Source organism: Parasteatoda tepidariorum, chromosome 3, assembly GCF_982258835.1.
Source record: "Parasteatoda tepidariorum strain Cologne lab strain chromosome 3, Ptep-v5.0, whole genome shotgun sequence".
NCBI lineage: Eukaryota > Metazoa > Arthropoda > Arachnida > Araneae > Theridiidae > Parasteatoda > Parasteatoda tepidariorum.
The window spans coordinates 108,143,213-108,160,887 of NC_141757.1; the positions used below are offsets into that span (position 1 = coordinate 108,143,213).

At 29.7% G+C, this 17,675-nt stretch overlaps 1 protein-coding gene across 8 annotated transcripts in view; it reads left to right on the top strand.

Moving 5' to 3' along the window:
* Stacl (SH3 and cysteine-rich domain-containing protein) overlaps nucleotides 1–17,675 on the top strand; it is a 309,612-nt gene that overhangs the window by 265,358 nt on the left and 26,579 nt on the right. For 2 of the 8 annotated variants that reach the window (XM_087159889.1, XM_071184157.2), the window contains exons 15-16: nucleotides 8,247–8,276; nucleotides 17,238–17,375. The exons of 2 other annotated variants lie outside the window; for them this stretch is intronic. In XM_087159889.1, the coding sequence (XP_087016015.1) occupies nucleotides 8,247–8,276; nucleotides 17,238–17,375 (168 nt within the window). The remainder of the gene's footprint in view (nucleotides 1–8,246; nucleotides 8,277–17,237; nucleotides 17,376–17,675) is intronic. 4 more of the 8 variants (XM_043045475.3, XM_087159890.1, XM_087159887.1 and 1 more) reach the window with 4 other exon arrangements.

The following is a 17,675-nucleotide window of genomic DNA, read 5'->3' on the forward strand; positions in this document are numbered from 1 at the left end:
TTTGTCATGTCAACGAGTTCCTAGAGGTGATCCAAATGTCTGTTATTTCTATGTGTATGTTACTCTGTTCTGTCCTTCATTTTTCAGTTTCTTCCTTTTTCTGTAAATTATGAGTTCTTTAATAAAACTTCTTTCTTTTCCTGCTTCTTGTATCCTCTCTGCTTCCTCTCATTCTACTTCCTGCACTGTATTCATGCACTCTCTTCCTCTATATAAACACTTTCATTTATCACTTTCCCTGTTTCTTCAATTAAAAAAAAAAAAAAAAAGAAATCTCAAAATGAAATTTGAGAAACTATAGTATTATTTTATAACCGAAGGATAAATGCTGCCGTAAAAAATTGTGTATATGTAAACATGTTCGGCATACTATGACTACATTCCTTTATATCGATTTTAAAACTGCTGCGCCGACATTCCTTATATCAGTGTCTAAGAATGTTGTTTCAATGTTCACTATATCGAATTTAGGAATACTGTGTCGACATTCTTTTACATTGATTTCAGGAATGTTGTGTCGATCTTCCTCAGATCGATTTTTAAGAATGCTGCATCGACATTCCTGCTACTTATTTTACAAATGAAGTGTCGACATTATAAAAATTATCGACATTATCGGTTTTGAGAATGTTGCGTCGACATTCCTCACATCGATTTCAGGAATGCTCAATCGATATTTCTTACATCGATTTTTAAGAATGCTGCTTCGACATTCTTCATATCAGTTTTAGGAATGCCGTGTCAACATTCATCGTAGGATATAGACACAATCCATTCCGAGCCTTTCAGTCTTGACTTAGAAGTTTAAATTAAAACTAAATTTAATTTGACTATAAAATAATCTAAAAATATTTGAAATAACCTTCTCCGAAGCTACCACCGCCTCAAAAAAATTTTTTACCACGTGCTCTTTTTACTTTCATAAAGCAACAACGATTGGATTAAAAGAAGCATATACAATTTTGTAAATTTTAAGAGAAATGCTTAAGAAACATTCCAAGTAACTGTTATTGATAATCTCATTACTTTTTTAATTATTTTTTGTCAAATCAGATTTGTTGTGATAGAGAGCCTCACAATTCAAATTAACGAAAACTATGAGCAGAAATAATAATATTTTTGAAAACACGTACTCTTATGTCTGAAAACGAGCAAAAGGTCTCCCTCTATTTAGAGTTTCTTTTTATGGATTAAATAGTTTATATTTCAGACCTTTCAAAACAAAGGAAATAGTAATCTCGGTAAAATTATAATATTTTACACCCACGTGTCTTATGGCTGAAGATAAAAAAAACTGTTTTAAAATTTTCCGCTTAATTTTGCATTTGCAAAATTTTAATTTTTACATGTTTTCATGAAATTCAACTATAGAATCCTAATAAACACATAATTGGTATTTTTTTTTCTGTTTTTTAGAAGAAGAAAATGGCTGAACAATCTACCGTCTTCTGTTTAAAAAAATTAAAATATTTAAATTAGGGTGGTCTAAATTAATATTTATATAAGACAGGTTTTCAGATCGATTTTTAGACATAAACAGATTTTTAGAATTGCATCACTTCTCCATCGTTTCGAATAAACTTCTCGTCAATTCGTTTGGCAAGATGACTTTTCGACGAGCTGAAAGGAAGGATAGGGAGTTACATATTATATTCAATAAAGTACAATAAAAGGTCTAAAAGTTTGGATAATAAATAGAAACAAGATGAAATGTTCCAATCTCAGTGCGCAAATTATGGAGATTATTTTTACATGCATATAGATTTTGTTATGTGTATGCAGATTCAGTATAAGTTCATAGTTTTTAGTATGTAAGAAACTCTATAGAAAACATTGGTTTCTTAGCTATTTTACGTCAAAGTTTTTTTTTAGTGAGCGATTGCAAGCAGAGGGTGGAGTAATTTACATTACGAGAATAAAATTTGTTATAGGATGTTTAATCGAAACAGCCATTTGTTTTAGGCACATCAAAATTTCATTTTAAAATGTCAAACGAAGCTAATGATAAGTAATCACACTCTCACAGTTTACTTTTGAAATCAATCAAGTTATGTCAAAGGGACACGAATTCTCATTTTATATAAATTGATGAAGTATATTAAGAATTTAACTTTTCAAACTTTGACGTTACAATGCAACATAAGGAGCAAGAATGACTGTAATACGTAAATATTTTTTGCACATATTATGTAGGGCAAACAAATGCTTACAAGCATTTAATATTGCTGTATTTTCATTTAAGTTAAACAATCTATGAAAACTGACAAATATAAGTTCATAGGTTTACACTATGAACTTAGACAAATTCAGCAATAAAAAGTCTTTTATACGAAAAATTGAAGAAAAAAAATTAAAAAAAGTTTAGATTATCAACAAAAAAAATATTGAAAACAAATTGCTAACTTATTATACTTAAATTAATAATTTAAATTTTACAACTCGTTTTAATCCAAAATTTTAGAATTACAATTGGGAAACACTGAATATATAAAACTTCATTCAAAATAGAAATAATAAAACTTCAATCATTTATAATTCAGGTGACAATATTCGCGTGAACTTTGGTATTACTTGAACGTTAAGTTATGTCATTAATATCATTTTATTGGGATTAATTGATAATTAAATGTACAGTTTAATAGCACAATATCCGGAATGTGCTACACTGTTCCCAACTCAAATGACATTACTATTCCAAGACAAAAGTTTTTTTTTTATGGTAAGCTTCACGTTAAAAAAAAAAACGAACATATTAAAGAAATGTCTCTTAAGGTTTTGGTACTCGTAATTATCTTAGCAGAGAGCAAATTTTCTAGTGACGTGGTAATTTTGAAATCAGATTTATGGGTAATAATATCCAAGATTGAAGTTACTCGGAGAAAATCTTATGTTAGATAGTTTAAATTTTCCACTGTGCTACTAAAGTATCTAGTCTAACGGAACCACGATGCAACGTAAATTAAGCTACACTGTAAATTACCCCACTATAACTGCCCGAAGAGGATATTTTTTAAATATATTTTGCTTGAGCATAGTTATTGAAACTCTTAAAGGTAATAAAGCGTTTTAAAATTTTAAAGCACCCGTTTAAAATATACAAATTCAAGTTCTCTCAGAATTTAAGTTGTTGTAATTACATTAATTTCATTGTATTTTAGAAATCAATCCTGGAAAAAAAATCAATTTACCTTTTGAAGTTTGAACATAATCTCAGGAAGTGAAAATGCAATTTAATTCATGACATTTTAAACCGAGAACTAATTTGAAATAGAATCAAGGGGTTTGTAAAATTAAATTCACTGTAGTGTCTTCTAAACAATACAATATAAAATTTCAATTAAAAAATTTCTTTTAGTTTTACAAAATCTAAATTATATCTGATCTATATTATAAAAGAAAAATTATACAAAATCTAAAAAGGTGTTTTTATGATCATGGTTGTTTTACTCTGCTACCTTCAATCAATTTCCTTCTTTTGTTTGATAGAACTTTAAAGACTTACATTTTTACATTTTTTCGCCCCAAAACAATTATTAGCATCTTAATTGAATATGAAAACTCGGTTTGCAGTGAATATTTTCAACCTTAATTACTTGTGACAGTAAAATGCGCAACATACTGTTGAATCCATTAAATTTTTAAATGATGTTCTTTTTCAAAAACCGAATTCTTAATTGATAACGAGATATTAATGGTTTCCCTTCTTACAAACTTTTACTCAGTCCATTTACTCTTTGTAAAAGGGAACGAAAAACCTTTTTTTTTTAAAAAAATCGTAATTTTATCTTTTAAAAAATTGACGGATCGCTTAAGAAAGAGACCTGAGCTTTGTCCAATTAAAGAAATATTTTTTTTTGTCGTGTATAAAAATTACAACTTTATTTTAATGGATTCCGCACAAATCTCAAGGAAAATAAGTTATGACGTATTTCTTTGAAACTAAGGATGTTGAAAATTCTAATTAAAAGTTTCAAGCATGAATTTAATAACGTGATAGTGGGTACCACGACTGGGGAGGGGAGATATTTAAACATTCCTATCTAGGGGGTATCATTTTTCCTTTGTTCTAAATCGAATAAGACTAAACCTGAAATGATAGCAATTAAAGGTTTTTGTAAGGCAGCATAAATTTTGACTTATACATATTGATGGGTCTAATATTACTATAGATCAAGGCAGGTTTTAAAAGTTAAAAGAGTTATTAAGTTTTTATGAGTAAACATTACAATTTTCGGCTTGTAAAAAGTGACGTATCTGATATTGTTAGCGATATGAAAAGTCAGACAGTATTTTTTTTAAATACCTTTTTACTCTTAATCAAATAAAAACCAAGTTAATTCGATAGAAAGGCATAAAGGTGTATTATAAATAAGAAATTACAATTTTCATACATTAAATTTACATAACCTTTAAACTATTAGTTCGATTTACTTATTTTTAGTCTCATTAAATGTATAGTCAAACAATGCATAAAAATTCAGAACTATGCTACCTTATATAGCAATACCAGATGTCTAAATAGGTATAAGTATAAATTGTACTCTTTTACATAAACGCTTTTATAACTTTTGCACTGTTTGTCCTGCCTATTTCATTTTAGTCTCACATAATTCTACGTAATAAAAAACTCAGGAATCAATGCTTAGTTTGCATAAATAGTATTGTTCTGCACGAAAATAGATTCGATTCAGCATTAGAAAAAATATCTGGTAACAATACCTCACATGCCTAGATAGGAATGTCTGGTGCATAAATAGATTTAGTTCAAAATTTGAACTGTTTTTACTTAAAATCTTAATTATTTCGAAACCATTAGTCTCATGTACTTAGCTTCGGTTTCATTCGATTTGGCGTTTAAAAAAAATTTTCACTTGAAAGTTAGCAGTATTAAAGTATAAAGCAGTACTCTCGTCTTGTTAGCAGTATTAAAGATTCTCTCAATTTCCTCCTTCCCTTGTCACAAATCTCAAATATCCATCAAGTTTTCTTTTCTTTTTCTTCTTTTTTTAATCTACCATGCATAAGGAGGAATAAGATCATTCACAATGCTTATTCACAAGAACGCACATGATACGTAATTATGAAACCAACTAATTATTAAAATTAAAAATTTTCAAAACTAACATTTATTTCAGGCAATTAAAAAATAACTTAATTCATTATTTAATAATTTGATAACTTTTATTGGAAACACTCTACGATGTTCTGGAGGAATTTAGTCAATGAAGAAATCTTATAAGACTCGTTCCTAAGCAGTTAGATAGAATTCTTTCACTTTCCTCGTCAATACCCATTTTTTCTTTCTGTTGCTAGGCAACGGAATTTAATGAAAAGAAATTTCCTCTATACCCCGTAAAATATTATCTTCTTAGTTATAGTTAAAAACGAAATCTTGACTTAAATAGTCGTTAAAAAATTCTTTAAGAAACAATTAACCGTGCAGATTGTGGACGTCTATTTTTTTTAAGAATTCTATTAAATTTTGAAAATATTAAAATAGCTTACTATCAATAAAAACACTTAAAAAAGTACTAATCTCTAGGACAGGGGTTTCCAACTTAGATGAGTCCGGGGGCCACAATTAAAATCACAAATCAAATGGAGGGCCGCAACTTTGTCAGCATTTTATGTAGGACTCTTTTATGAAGAAACATTAAATATTACTGTCAGATTTCCACCAGGTCTTACAAAACAAAAGTATTGAATTACAAATTAAAATAAGAAGTAGATTTTTAAAAATATTCAATTGTTATTAATAATATTTTAAAAAATATTAAATAAGTAATAAAAATTTGGGCTACAATAATTTTAATGTGCAATGTATAAAACAATTTATGTGCAACAGATATCTAATTGCTAACTTTAAAAAGGTTAGTATTAAAATTTACATAGTAGCATACAAAATGTTCAATGAGAAAATTGAGGTTTGTCTGCTGCAACCACCAGAAAATAGATATTTACATTTAAAATTCGCAAATGTGTGTGTAAAAATTCTCGTCCTAAATTAGTGGTTTCAAGAAGTTAAATCGGAGAATTTCTTTGAGAAAATTTCTGATACAGACGTGCTAAATTATATTCACAAAATAAAAAAAAATGAAATAAAAAAGAGCAACATACACAATTATTTTTGTATTTGAATAAATATTTTCTTGGATGCAAAACCTGAGAAATAATTTTTTTTGCACCGTTGGTATGTTAAATTTCACAGAGACGAAGAAATTAGGTTTTTATTAACGAGAAAAGTATTTTAAACCCATATTGATTTTTTACGAAAATTGTCTGCAAAAAATGATAACTAACATATTTTAGTTCTCGGGCCACAAAAAAAGGCTCCGCGGGCCGCCAGTTGGAAACCCCTGCTTTAGGATATCAAGAGGTGGAAGAGATGTTCAATTTTTATGTAAATTTAAAAAATAAAATTTAAATCTGATAAAATGTACAGTTTAAGGGTTTCAATGGTTGCTATACTGAACTAAATGCAAACGTCATGACGCACTCAATGTAAAGGAAATAAAATGTTATAATGTTGCTGTAAAATAAGTCTGATGCCAAATTAACATGGAAACATAACAAAATAAGAGGTAGAAAGCTTTATTATGTTTGAATAAAGGGTTTAATGGCGCTACAGTAGGAGGATATTGCGTCATTAAATTCTACATTCGATACCTAATCAGACTCAAGTAATGTTACCCACTCAAAGTAATTTAATAGCATTTATAGTAACTTATATAGTAACTTAATAGCAATAAAAATAGCTGACTATCACTTCATAGTATAATTTTTGTTTGTTTGTTAATTCATATTTTCAGAATGTGTTCAAATAAAAAAAAGTCTTTCAATAATGTTATCAAAATGATTCAATAATTCATTTAAATTTATCAACAAAAATGCTAAAAAGAACTTTGAGGAGTTTAAATCTGATTATAAAACTTTTTGTCTTCAAAAAAGTTATTTTCCGAATGAAATACATTTTTCAAATAAATAAAATATTATTTTCAAAAAATAATTTTTAAAAAATGAAAAAGCATATTACTGAATTTTCTCCATTACGCAAAACTCTTTTTTTTTCTTCGCCCATATATTTCAGTTTACAAGAAACTCTCTCGGTAAATTAAAATTATTGTTAAAAATAATTGTTAAAGTTTAAAAATCTCGGTTAAAAATGATTGTTAAAGTTTTCCCTAGAGTTAAAAATTTTGTCTAGGAACTTACTGTTTAAAATAACATTAGAATGGATATAGTATATGTTACTAATATTGTTTTGAATTCTTAAAGATTACTTAATTTCTATTTAGTATAATTATTTAAAATGTTTTTCCTCCAAGATCTTATGCTACAATAACCATTTTTCAATCAGCTAACATTTCTTCTGCAATGTAGTTTTTAAAAAAGAAATGGTATAGTTTTTCTCTCTTCAATATAATGCCCTCGTGATAATGCGAAAAGTTATTGACTAAAAAACAATACCAGCATGAATATACATGTTACTATTGTATTCTAATCTTAACGAATTTTAATTTCTAATTGGTGTTTTGACATCTAAATATTTAAAAAGTTTGTCGTAAGAGATCATAGTGTTATTGTCAATTTCAAAACAATTATAAATCATATTATTCATGTCAAACATTCTCAGTAAAACCCTGGTGTTTAAAAAAAATCTAAACGTCAAAATTATTTTGAAAATTATTTTAATATGCTATGTTAAAATTCTTTGTTTAAAAAGTTCTAATTAAATGTTGAAATTAATTCATATTAATTCGATGTTAAGATTATGCATGTACTCAGCACGTAACTTATATTTGTTTTAACAATTGTTTTAATTAGAGTATAATTGATGCACTTAATGCAGAAAAACACAAGACAATTGAATAGCTAAGTGAGAGCACATGTGAAGTAAAATATTGATAACATATTTCCATGCTTAACGGCATGACAAAGTTGACTATAGTTACAGATATTTTTTAAATAATACTGTTTTCAATGCAAAAATATAGTTTCTAAAATATTTCTGATGTTTGAATGATAATTTTACTTAACGTATTTTTCTCTCAAACTTCACACATGCTTTTTCTGTATCAAGTGGTCAATTCTAAAAATCAGAATGCATGATAATGGTGTTTTGTGTATTTCATGTGTCAGAATAAAATAAAACTATATTCCCTTTCCTATTCAATTTGACTCTTAAATTTACCCAAAATCTCGATATCTGTTGTTATAAAATTATATTTTTTCTCTTTGTAAATCAGCTATGGGAGGAAACAGGATCATTGTATCAGGTATATATGTTCTTTTAAATGTGTGGAATAAAACAGCACACTATTTTTTTTAACTCGCAAGTTCAATTCGTTTACGAATGCATGATTCGCTTTAAATCAATCTAAATGTATTTGATGTGTGTCTCTTTTTGTGATGTATGACATTAAAAAGCATTCACACGTTTGGAAATTTAAATACATATATACAAGATGTTTCTATATTAAAAGAACAAACTTTAAAAGAAAAGAATTCAATTCCTAAACATTCTTTTCGGTCAGTATTGGAGATTTTAAAAATTTTAAAAATACATAATCTAAGCACAATTTTCATACAGAATTAAACAACTTTTACTATGAAAAATTTACAATTCCTAAACACAGTTTTCGTACTAACAGTTGGGCTGAAAAGTTCGTAGGCTGACACATAGATGGGGCTACTATTATTAAAAGCATATGATTTTTAGTCAATTCTAACCTTCGAAAGACACGTGTATAAATTTGACAGCTGTCGAACTAACAGTTTGTGAGATGTAGTATTTTTAGTGAAGCAACTTTTGTTAGTTTAAAAACAATGGATAAAAAGGAATTTCGCGTGTTTATAAAGCATTGCCTTCTGGCGAAAAAAAATACTCTTGAAGCCAAGGATTTTCTTGAAAAACATTATTCGAACTCTGTACCAGGAAAATCAACCATTGAGATGTGGTTTGCTAAGTTTAAACGAGGCGAAATGAACACCGACGAAGATGCGCACCGTGGACGCCCCAAAGAGGCTGTTAGCGACGAAAATATCAAAAAAGTCCACAAAATAATTTTAGATTACCGTAAAGTGAAGTTGATCAAAATATCTGAGACTCTAAAGATATCAAAGGAAATTGTTAGACATATCGTGAATGAATATTTGGGTATGAGAAAGCTCTAGGCAAAGTGGGTGCCGCACGAGCTCACAATTGACCAAAAACAACAACGAATTGATGATTCTGAGCTGTGTTTGAAGCTGTTTAATCGTAATAAATCTGAATTTATGTGTCGATATATGACAATGGGTGAAACATGACTCCATAATTTCACACCGGAGTCCAATCGACCGTCAGCGAGTGAACTGCACGAGAAGAACCAACTCCAAAGCTTGGAAGGATGCAAAAGTCAGCAGGCAAAGTTATGGCATCAGTATTTTGGAATGCTCATGGTTTAATATTCATTGACTATCTTGAAAAAGGAACAACCATCAACATCGACTATTACATAGCGTTATTGGAGCGTTTGAACTACGAAATCGCAGAAAAACGGCCCTATTTGAAGAAGAAGAAAGTGCTGTTTCATCAAGACAATGCACCGTGTCACAAGTCATTGAAAACGGTGGCAAAATTATATAAGTTGGTCTTCGAATTGCTTCCGCATCCACAATATTCTCCAGATCTGGTCCCCAGTGACTTTTTCCTGTTCTCAGACCTCAAGAGAATGCTCACTGGAAAGAAATTTAGCTCGGATGAAGAAGTAGTCACAGAAACTAAGCCCTATTTTGAGGCTTAAGACAAATCGTACTATAAAAATGGTATCGAAAAGTTATACGACCGCTATAATTGTTGTATCGCCCTTGCGGAAACTATATTGAATAATAAAATGAAATTTTATCCAAAAAAAATTTTTTTCTATGTTAACCTACGAATTTTTCAGCCCACCTGTTATATTAATGAGCTTTAATGAAATACAATTGTTTAACGCAGTTTTTTCTATTATTTAAGAACTTCAAAAAAAGAACATTAACTAAACACAATTTTCATTCATCATTTAAGAACTTTATGGAAAAGAAGCGTATTAATTCATGAATGGTTTAGAATTCGACTTAAATACTACCACAACTTTACAGTCTACCGTTACAAAAAAAATTTCAACCAGAACAGAAAAATCTTAGTATGATTTTTTTCCATTAAAACCAGTAGAACACAATTTTTATACGCAAACGATTTTTAAAATATTTTGTCCACATTAATCTCATATTCTTAATTTCAAATTGTTGTTTGTTTGTTTTTTTCTTCAAAATAGATGCATTTTTAAGATTTTTTAGAGGCTAGGAACAAATTTTTAAAAGTTATCTTAAAACCAAAAATTCATTTTGCATATATTTCGCATTCTTTTGATAGGAAATATGTTAGCCTTCGAAGTTTAAACATCTCAACACTATTATTGCAATTTAATATTTTTTTTAAAAAAATATAATACCCAATCTGCGTAATATGATCATGTCATCATAAATATTTGCAAGATTATTTTTTTTAATACTTTAAAGTACAAAGAGTACAAAGCCAGGATTTTAATAACATTGAAAGTGGCATATGCCTAGAACTTTTGGGCAAAAATTCTGCTTTCTTTTAAAAGATCCAATGTAATATTATTTCCCTTTTTTAAAAGTTAGAAATCTTTAAATTTCGCAATGGGACAAAAACTGCGTATCTTTAAGGTATGAAGAACATTTTGTATTCTAGGGTTTAAAAGAATTTAAGGTTCGTTCGATTAATTGTGAGACATCTTGCTTGTAATTTACGCATGCAATGTTTTCTGACTTGCACGCCTGACTGTACTTCACAATTAGCATAACCAGATTATCATACTTATGTTATGCATCCTCAGAATTAACTTCAAAGTACTTTTGTTTGAAGAATATGTTTGTTCTAGAAGGTGGTTGAAAAATCAAAAACATTTTAATAAAAATTATTCAATTTTTATACACATTATTAAAATTTTTATTAGAAATATTGTATTTTATCTTAAAAGTGGAGGCAATCGAATATCAGATTCGCTAATCCACAAAGCCTTTTAATTTTAAACACAACACAGGAGACAAGGGAACGCTTGGTTAAAATAATAGAAATTTATCTCCAGAGAGTATATTTTTCCATTAATGTAACCAACATCGACTGGAAAACTTCTTACAGTTAATTCGATGACAAGGGGACTCTCCCTCAGTTTCGTCTATAATTGTAAATATATTTTATCAGTTATGGTTGGTGCAAACCTGAAGCAATACATAAACCAATCAGTCATCACCGAGATACGAATTTGAGAGAGGTGAATACACCATATCTTGAACCATCCCTGCTACTTTTTAAGATATGGCTAGAAATACGTACAACTAAATTTTATTCTGCTCAATCAATAAAATTTGAACTACACGCATGAAACTGGTAAAAACTATTATCTTACGCTATTTTAAGTATAATAGACATCTCGATATAGCGTGATTTCCCTATTCTCCACACTTTCTCCCTTTCCATTGCCATAAAAAGGAGGAACATATCACGTTTTTCCCACAGTAGCACATTTGAGTTGTTTTTATTGTCTTATGCTACTTGCCAATACTGACAAACCTATTTATAGGCTGAGGGGTGCGCTTCTTCTTGCTTTCCATCGGCGCCATGTATGGACAAGAACTTCTGCTACACACGTACGTCACAGCCCGATTTACAGGGAGAACACAATCACACATCTTCCATCCATCCGCAGATCGTGAACCAGACCACGATCAATCTCCGATCCAGTACCCCCAGAGTTATTGATTTGTAATGGGAACTTGAAGAACTTTGTGCCCCTGACATATTTAATGTGAACTAGTCATTATTTTGTACACGAGGAGTCTTCTGCAGACGGGGATCGAACTCACGATCTCTTTCACTTGGGCCGAGCGCCCTACCAACCTCGCTATCCCAGCCTACATATCAGTAAGCAGTTGAATAAACTGGCGTAGGAAAAAATCAAGATCGGCGGAAATTTGGGTGAAGAGGGAAAGTGCGGAGAGTGAGGAAATCACGTCGTGTATTCTATTTACAAAGAACATAAGCTAGGTGTTCGGATATAACTTAGCTACATCATTTGTGTAGTTTTATTTTAATATCGGGATGCCAGTTTACAAATAAATCAAGCACACTGCACTAGTTGGAATGATCTTGACATACAGTGGAAATCGCTGTTTTATAGTTTTTGCAATTACCATTGCCATCTGTTGATGAACTTAATTACTAATCTTAAAACAAACGTCATTTTGGGGACTCTCAATTAATGCTAAAATAGCATTTTGATGTGATAACGACTTACTTTACTAAAACGCTTACTCTGTAGGTAAATGGTTTCTGTATTGTTTATCTACGCAGGGATGGGAACATACAGTAAAAATTCGAACCTTTTTTCGCAACATTCGTTCTCACGAAAAACTCAGGTATGCAGTAATCGGAAAGAAATAAAACATTATTGCAATATCTTTCATAAAAATAAATCTCGCTACAAAATGTTCAGAAATGTATTCTCATAAACATAATTCTATTAAACATTATTTTTACTTTTAAATAACTCAAGATTTTTCAGCCACCTTGTTAACGTACATTTGGTGTTTCAACAATTAGTTGTTATGTAACTGTTAAGCATGCACAAATCATCACATATATATCCACTGTTCAAAAAAAAAACTCTTCTTCTTAACTATAAGTGTAATGTCGATCAAATGGAGTCTAATTTTGTTAATTACAGTTTAAATCAATACTTTAAGTCAAATTATTATCTATAGCAGAAGTAATTTCTCCTTTTTAAAAAGAATTAGAAAACATAAGTTATTGTTTGTCGTAACTAAGTTATTTCCACACTAAAACTTTTTTAAATAGTAATTATCAAAAGTTCTGCAGGATAGATCACATACAGGGTGATTATAAAAAAGCTTTGCCAACATATGACCCTATACAAGCATACCATTCAAGGAAACGAAATTGTATAAAAGGTGCTTATGTGCCTTTCAAGTATAAAACTAACAAATCTTATCCAGTTCTCACAGTTGCGATTAAAGTTTCAATAGGCAACCACTACTTTTTTTTATTGAAACGTGATTCTCGCTGTTAAACACTTAAAATAGTAAATATTTGTATCACGGATAACGACGACGCTAAACAAAGATAAAGAGAGAATAGAGAGATTTTGCATGACGTTTGTCTTATATTAACCGTAGCGTTAACCTTATTTTCCACTCCTAAGCAATACTGATTGGTTGAGAAATTTTCGCGTTTAGTAGTTAATAGGTAACGTTGAAACTATCGGAAACAGTACCGCCTTGCAAAATTTCTCTAATGATATAGTCTGAAAAAGTTCAATTAAACCTAAATCACTGCGATAGTTTATAAAATATATTTTTTTTATTCCTGTCTAACTCCACTCTTTCTCATATATAAAATATGTTTCGAACTTCATTTTTAAATATGGAAGAACTATACTCTGTTGCAAGTTAATAAAAAACCATCATCCCTATGAAAAGAGCCTGTTTGCATTAAACTACTCGCCCAAATGGATGCCAAGCTCTCAAACATCGCCAACTCTTGAAATGATCTTTTTTTTCTGCTTGCTTTCTTAAATCGTGTGAAATGAGGAACACAAAACTTATTGAACAATCAATTAACGAGAAGCGGGAAATAATAAAGAATAATATTTAAAAATCGTAACAAATGCGTCTTTATATTCGCATTTAAAGAAACTGATGAAGGAATCATACATATTGATTCTTGCAGACATTTTTCTTCAACTGTGAAACAAAAGTAAAAATTCCTTATCAGCCATTTTATTCGCCAAAGGCATGTCAGCATGTCGCGCCATTTATAATGGACAAAACAAATCCAGTGCTCTTGCAATGTCATATAGTTGTTTCTTTTCAAGATCAAACATTCTCCTTATTTATCGAAATATGTCGCCAAGTCTATGATTCTAGTAAGAATTCTAAAGTCTAACTTCTTTTTTAATAATTCTGTGATATATATCGTAAAAGACAACGCGAATTAAATTTCTGTCTGACGTGTTGAACTTCAAAAGGTTTTTATTTTGTTTTGAAAGCATATGTGTATAATTTGATAACGAAATAAAACGGAACTATTATATGTAGTCACGGATCATTATTTACAGTCTCTAGCCAAATTATTAGGCGCACTTTAAGATTCTACGTAAAATCTTAATTACCAGGTAATACTATACAGCTTTATTGTCTTTACGTGACTGAAACCGGTTTGCACTTGTTTACGTCAGTGTATCAATTGGTTAAACTGGACGATATATAATATAAATTCGACGATAAATTAGATGATATATTACATAAATATCGAATATTTATTATATCAGGAGTTATATTAGTAATTTATAATAACTACACCAAATTATTAGACGCACTGTAGTTTTTTTAATAATTACATGATTTGCACGAGTTTATATGCAATATTTTTATATTTCAACATATATGTCATGGGTTTATGTACAGGAGATTTTTATATGCTTCCTATTAGTATTTATTTTTAACGTATTGCATTACAAAGTTAACCAATTGAGATACGAACGTAAGCAAGTGCAGACGTAAAAATAATAAAGTATGACCTGATAATTAAGAATTTACATAGAATATTATAGTTCGTCTAATAATTTGGGCAGGGACTGTAAATCCTATACCATAATGGTCTTTTGAACTTGCAACGGAGTATTAGTATTTTCTCTGTATTCTAACAGAGAGAGTTCAGTAATCGTTTACATTATTCTCGAACTTTGCAATGCATTCATACAAAATTTCTCGAACGATATACTTGACAAGTTCTCATAAATTGACAAAGCTATTTTACAATCATCTCGAGGTTGTTTAAGTTATTCCAACAATAGCAATCCATAAAAAAATTTTAACATATTATTGCGTAAAATTTATTTCTTTTTTCATCGTGATTTTATAAATGTATCTATATATAAGGTTTAATACAATATCTTCAACAATTACATTTTGATTAAATTAAATATCTTGCTTATCTGACGTTTAATCAATATCTTGCTAATAAAATATCTTGATTTCAGAAAATTAAAAATTGATTGAAAATGTTGCAGGCAGAAAAATATATCTATTTTCTGCAACATTTGTCAATTGGTTTGATGTTCTTTCATATGTTTTAAATTTAAAACATTTGATCAATATTATGTTTCACTTAAAAACAGTATAAAAACCCTTCTCTGTCATGTAGTTACGATAACAAACAAACAAATTAATAATATATTGTTTTAAACTATGGATTTTAAAATGACGTTTTTCTTGTTCAAAAATATCTTTTTATTTCTAAAACACAATCAATAACTGTAGAAATTAATTACTCAACAACGTTGATTTGATGAATGAATAGATTTATAAAACTTTTTGATCATATAAAAATCTTTTATTATGTTCTAATATTTATGAAGTAGGTTGCACGTAACGTTCTTTGAAAAATAATATTTGTATTCCTTGATTGCAATATTATTACTCGCAATGCTAAGATCTTCTTTCTTTACATTACGAGTGCTTTCAAATCATATTCAAACCTCTTTACTTTTCAAGATCCATTTATGAGCCTTTTTACATTTGTTAATAATCAGCTTATGAAACTGTAAAAAAGTACAATATGCAGTAAAGAGAACATTGGTACATTTATTTGCGTCGCACTAGAACTGCACAATAGACTATTGGTGACGGTCAGCAAAACTTTCCTGAGAATGATCCGGAGACAACATGCTTACGTCACATCCAGTTTTACATTGAGGGCACATTCGCACATCATCCCTCTATCCGTGGATCGTAATTTTGACCTGAACCAGAGAGCTATCAATCTTCTATCCTGTATCTCCAGAGGTATTGGTTTGTTACAGGAACTTGGAGGACTTTGTGATCCCGATAAATTTATCCTGCACTAGTCACCACTCTGTACACGAGGAGTCTTCAGCCGGCGGGGATCAAACTGACAATCTCTCGGGCCCAGTGTCCTACCAGCCAAACTATCCCGGCCCCCAGCAAAAAGAAATATGAAGAAAAAAACTTCTAAGCTTATAGCTGGAATTGAATCCAGCTATAAGCTTAGAATCCCATCTATTGTTTGATTTACTTCATTAACTTCGAGGCACCAACTTTGCGCTTTTATGTTTTAATACAGGAAATTAGTTCAGCCAGGTAAACTTCCATCTAGTTCAAGGACAGTAGATTCCACAAATTCGACCTTAAGGTTAGACTACTTTATAAAGTGAACCTGGATGGTCCAGATTCTAGGGTTAAGTCTTGCAGAATTCTTAAGATAATCCCGGTTAGTCCAAAGCTCTAAAGTTCCGGTTAGATCTTGCCTGATTCTTAAGATAATCCTTGGTGGTCATCTCTAAGGATAAGGTTAGATCTTGCCTGATTCTTAAGATAACCCTTGGTGGTCATCTCTAAGGATAAGGTTAGATCTTGCCTGATTCTTAAGATAATCTTTGGTGGTCATCTCTAAGGATAAGGTCAGATCTTGCCTAATTTTTAAGGTTCAAAAATCTGCGATATCGAATAAGCATTTAATGGTAGGATAATTTTCGAATCCTCTTTTACTATCAGAGGTCTCCTAAAATTTGAGGAGGTTGTAATAGTGTAAATTTAGTTATTTTCTTCGATTTTCTCTCAATAGAGGCACAAAAAAATAGAGTCAAATAAAATGTATTTACCTGATATGTGTGTTATCTACTAATAAAACTTTAATCAAGCTTAGAACAGAGAATGCATATATCAGCTGAATTACATGAATTAGATAGGTAATACAAACATTACGATAAGTGTTTATGAACATCTGGACAATCAAATAAGAAGAAATGTAAATCATTTTGTTTTGTTTTTATGAGGATTGTACATTTTTATTATAATAATTTTAAATTTCATTACATTATTGTACATAATTATTCTCAATAATCTTTAGAGAAACAAGCAATTTCAATTACAATAAATATTATTGAATTCATTGTAAAAATATACAATGAAGAAACATATATTCTGAATTAACTCTTTATAAATTCCGAGTAAAGAAAAATACGTTAAATAAACATTTAATCTGAATTGAATTTACTGTAACTTAATTCAATGTAAAAAGATTCCGACTGAATTAAGTTTACATTTCATAAATTCATTGTAGTATGTATTTCTCCATTTATTTTTTTCAGCACCCCACAGTCCTCAGAGGAAGCGATTGTCCCTAAGAATGAAGAGCTTTTCACTGGACAGTCCAGAGTCCAGCGAACATGTCCATAGAAGGCAACACCACCAGCTTGGTCAGTCCACCACTTCGCACTGCACACAATGTAATACATATTATTAGATTGACAACATAAATGTTTAGATATTCGACTGAAAAACCAGAATCCCATATCAGAGTCCCTAATTGGAAAGACCAAGAATCAAATTATTGATTTTAAAAAAATTTATCTCGCCTTTAATAATCAATTGAGAGCTTTAAAACAGCATATAAGTAGCCATATAAAGTTTGTATGTTTAAAAAAAATCGTATTTTTTTTCAATGTATATTTCTTTAACATCGAATACTAGCATGGTGTTCTGCATTTTGGAAAAAGAGACAATATTAAATACTAACAATTTCTGGT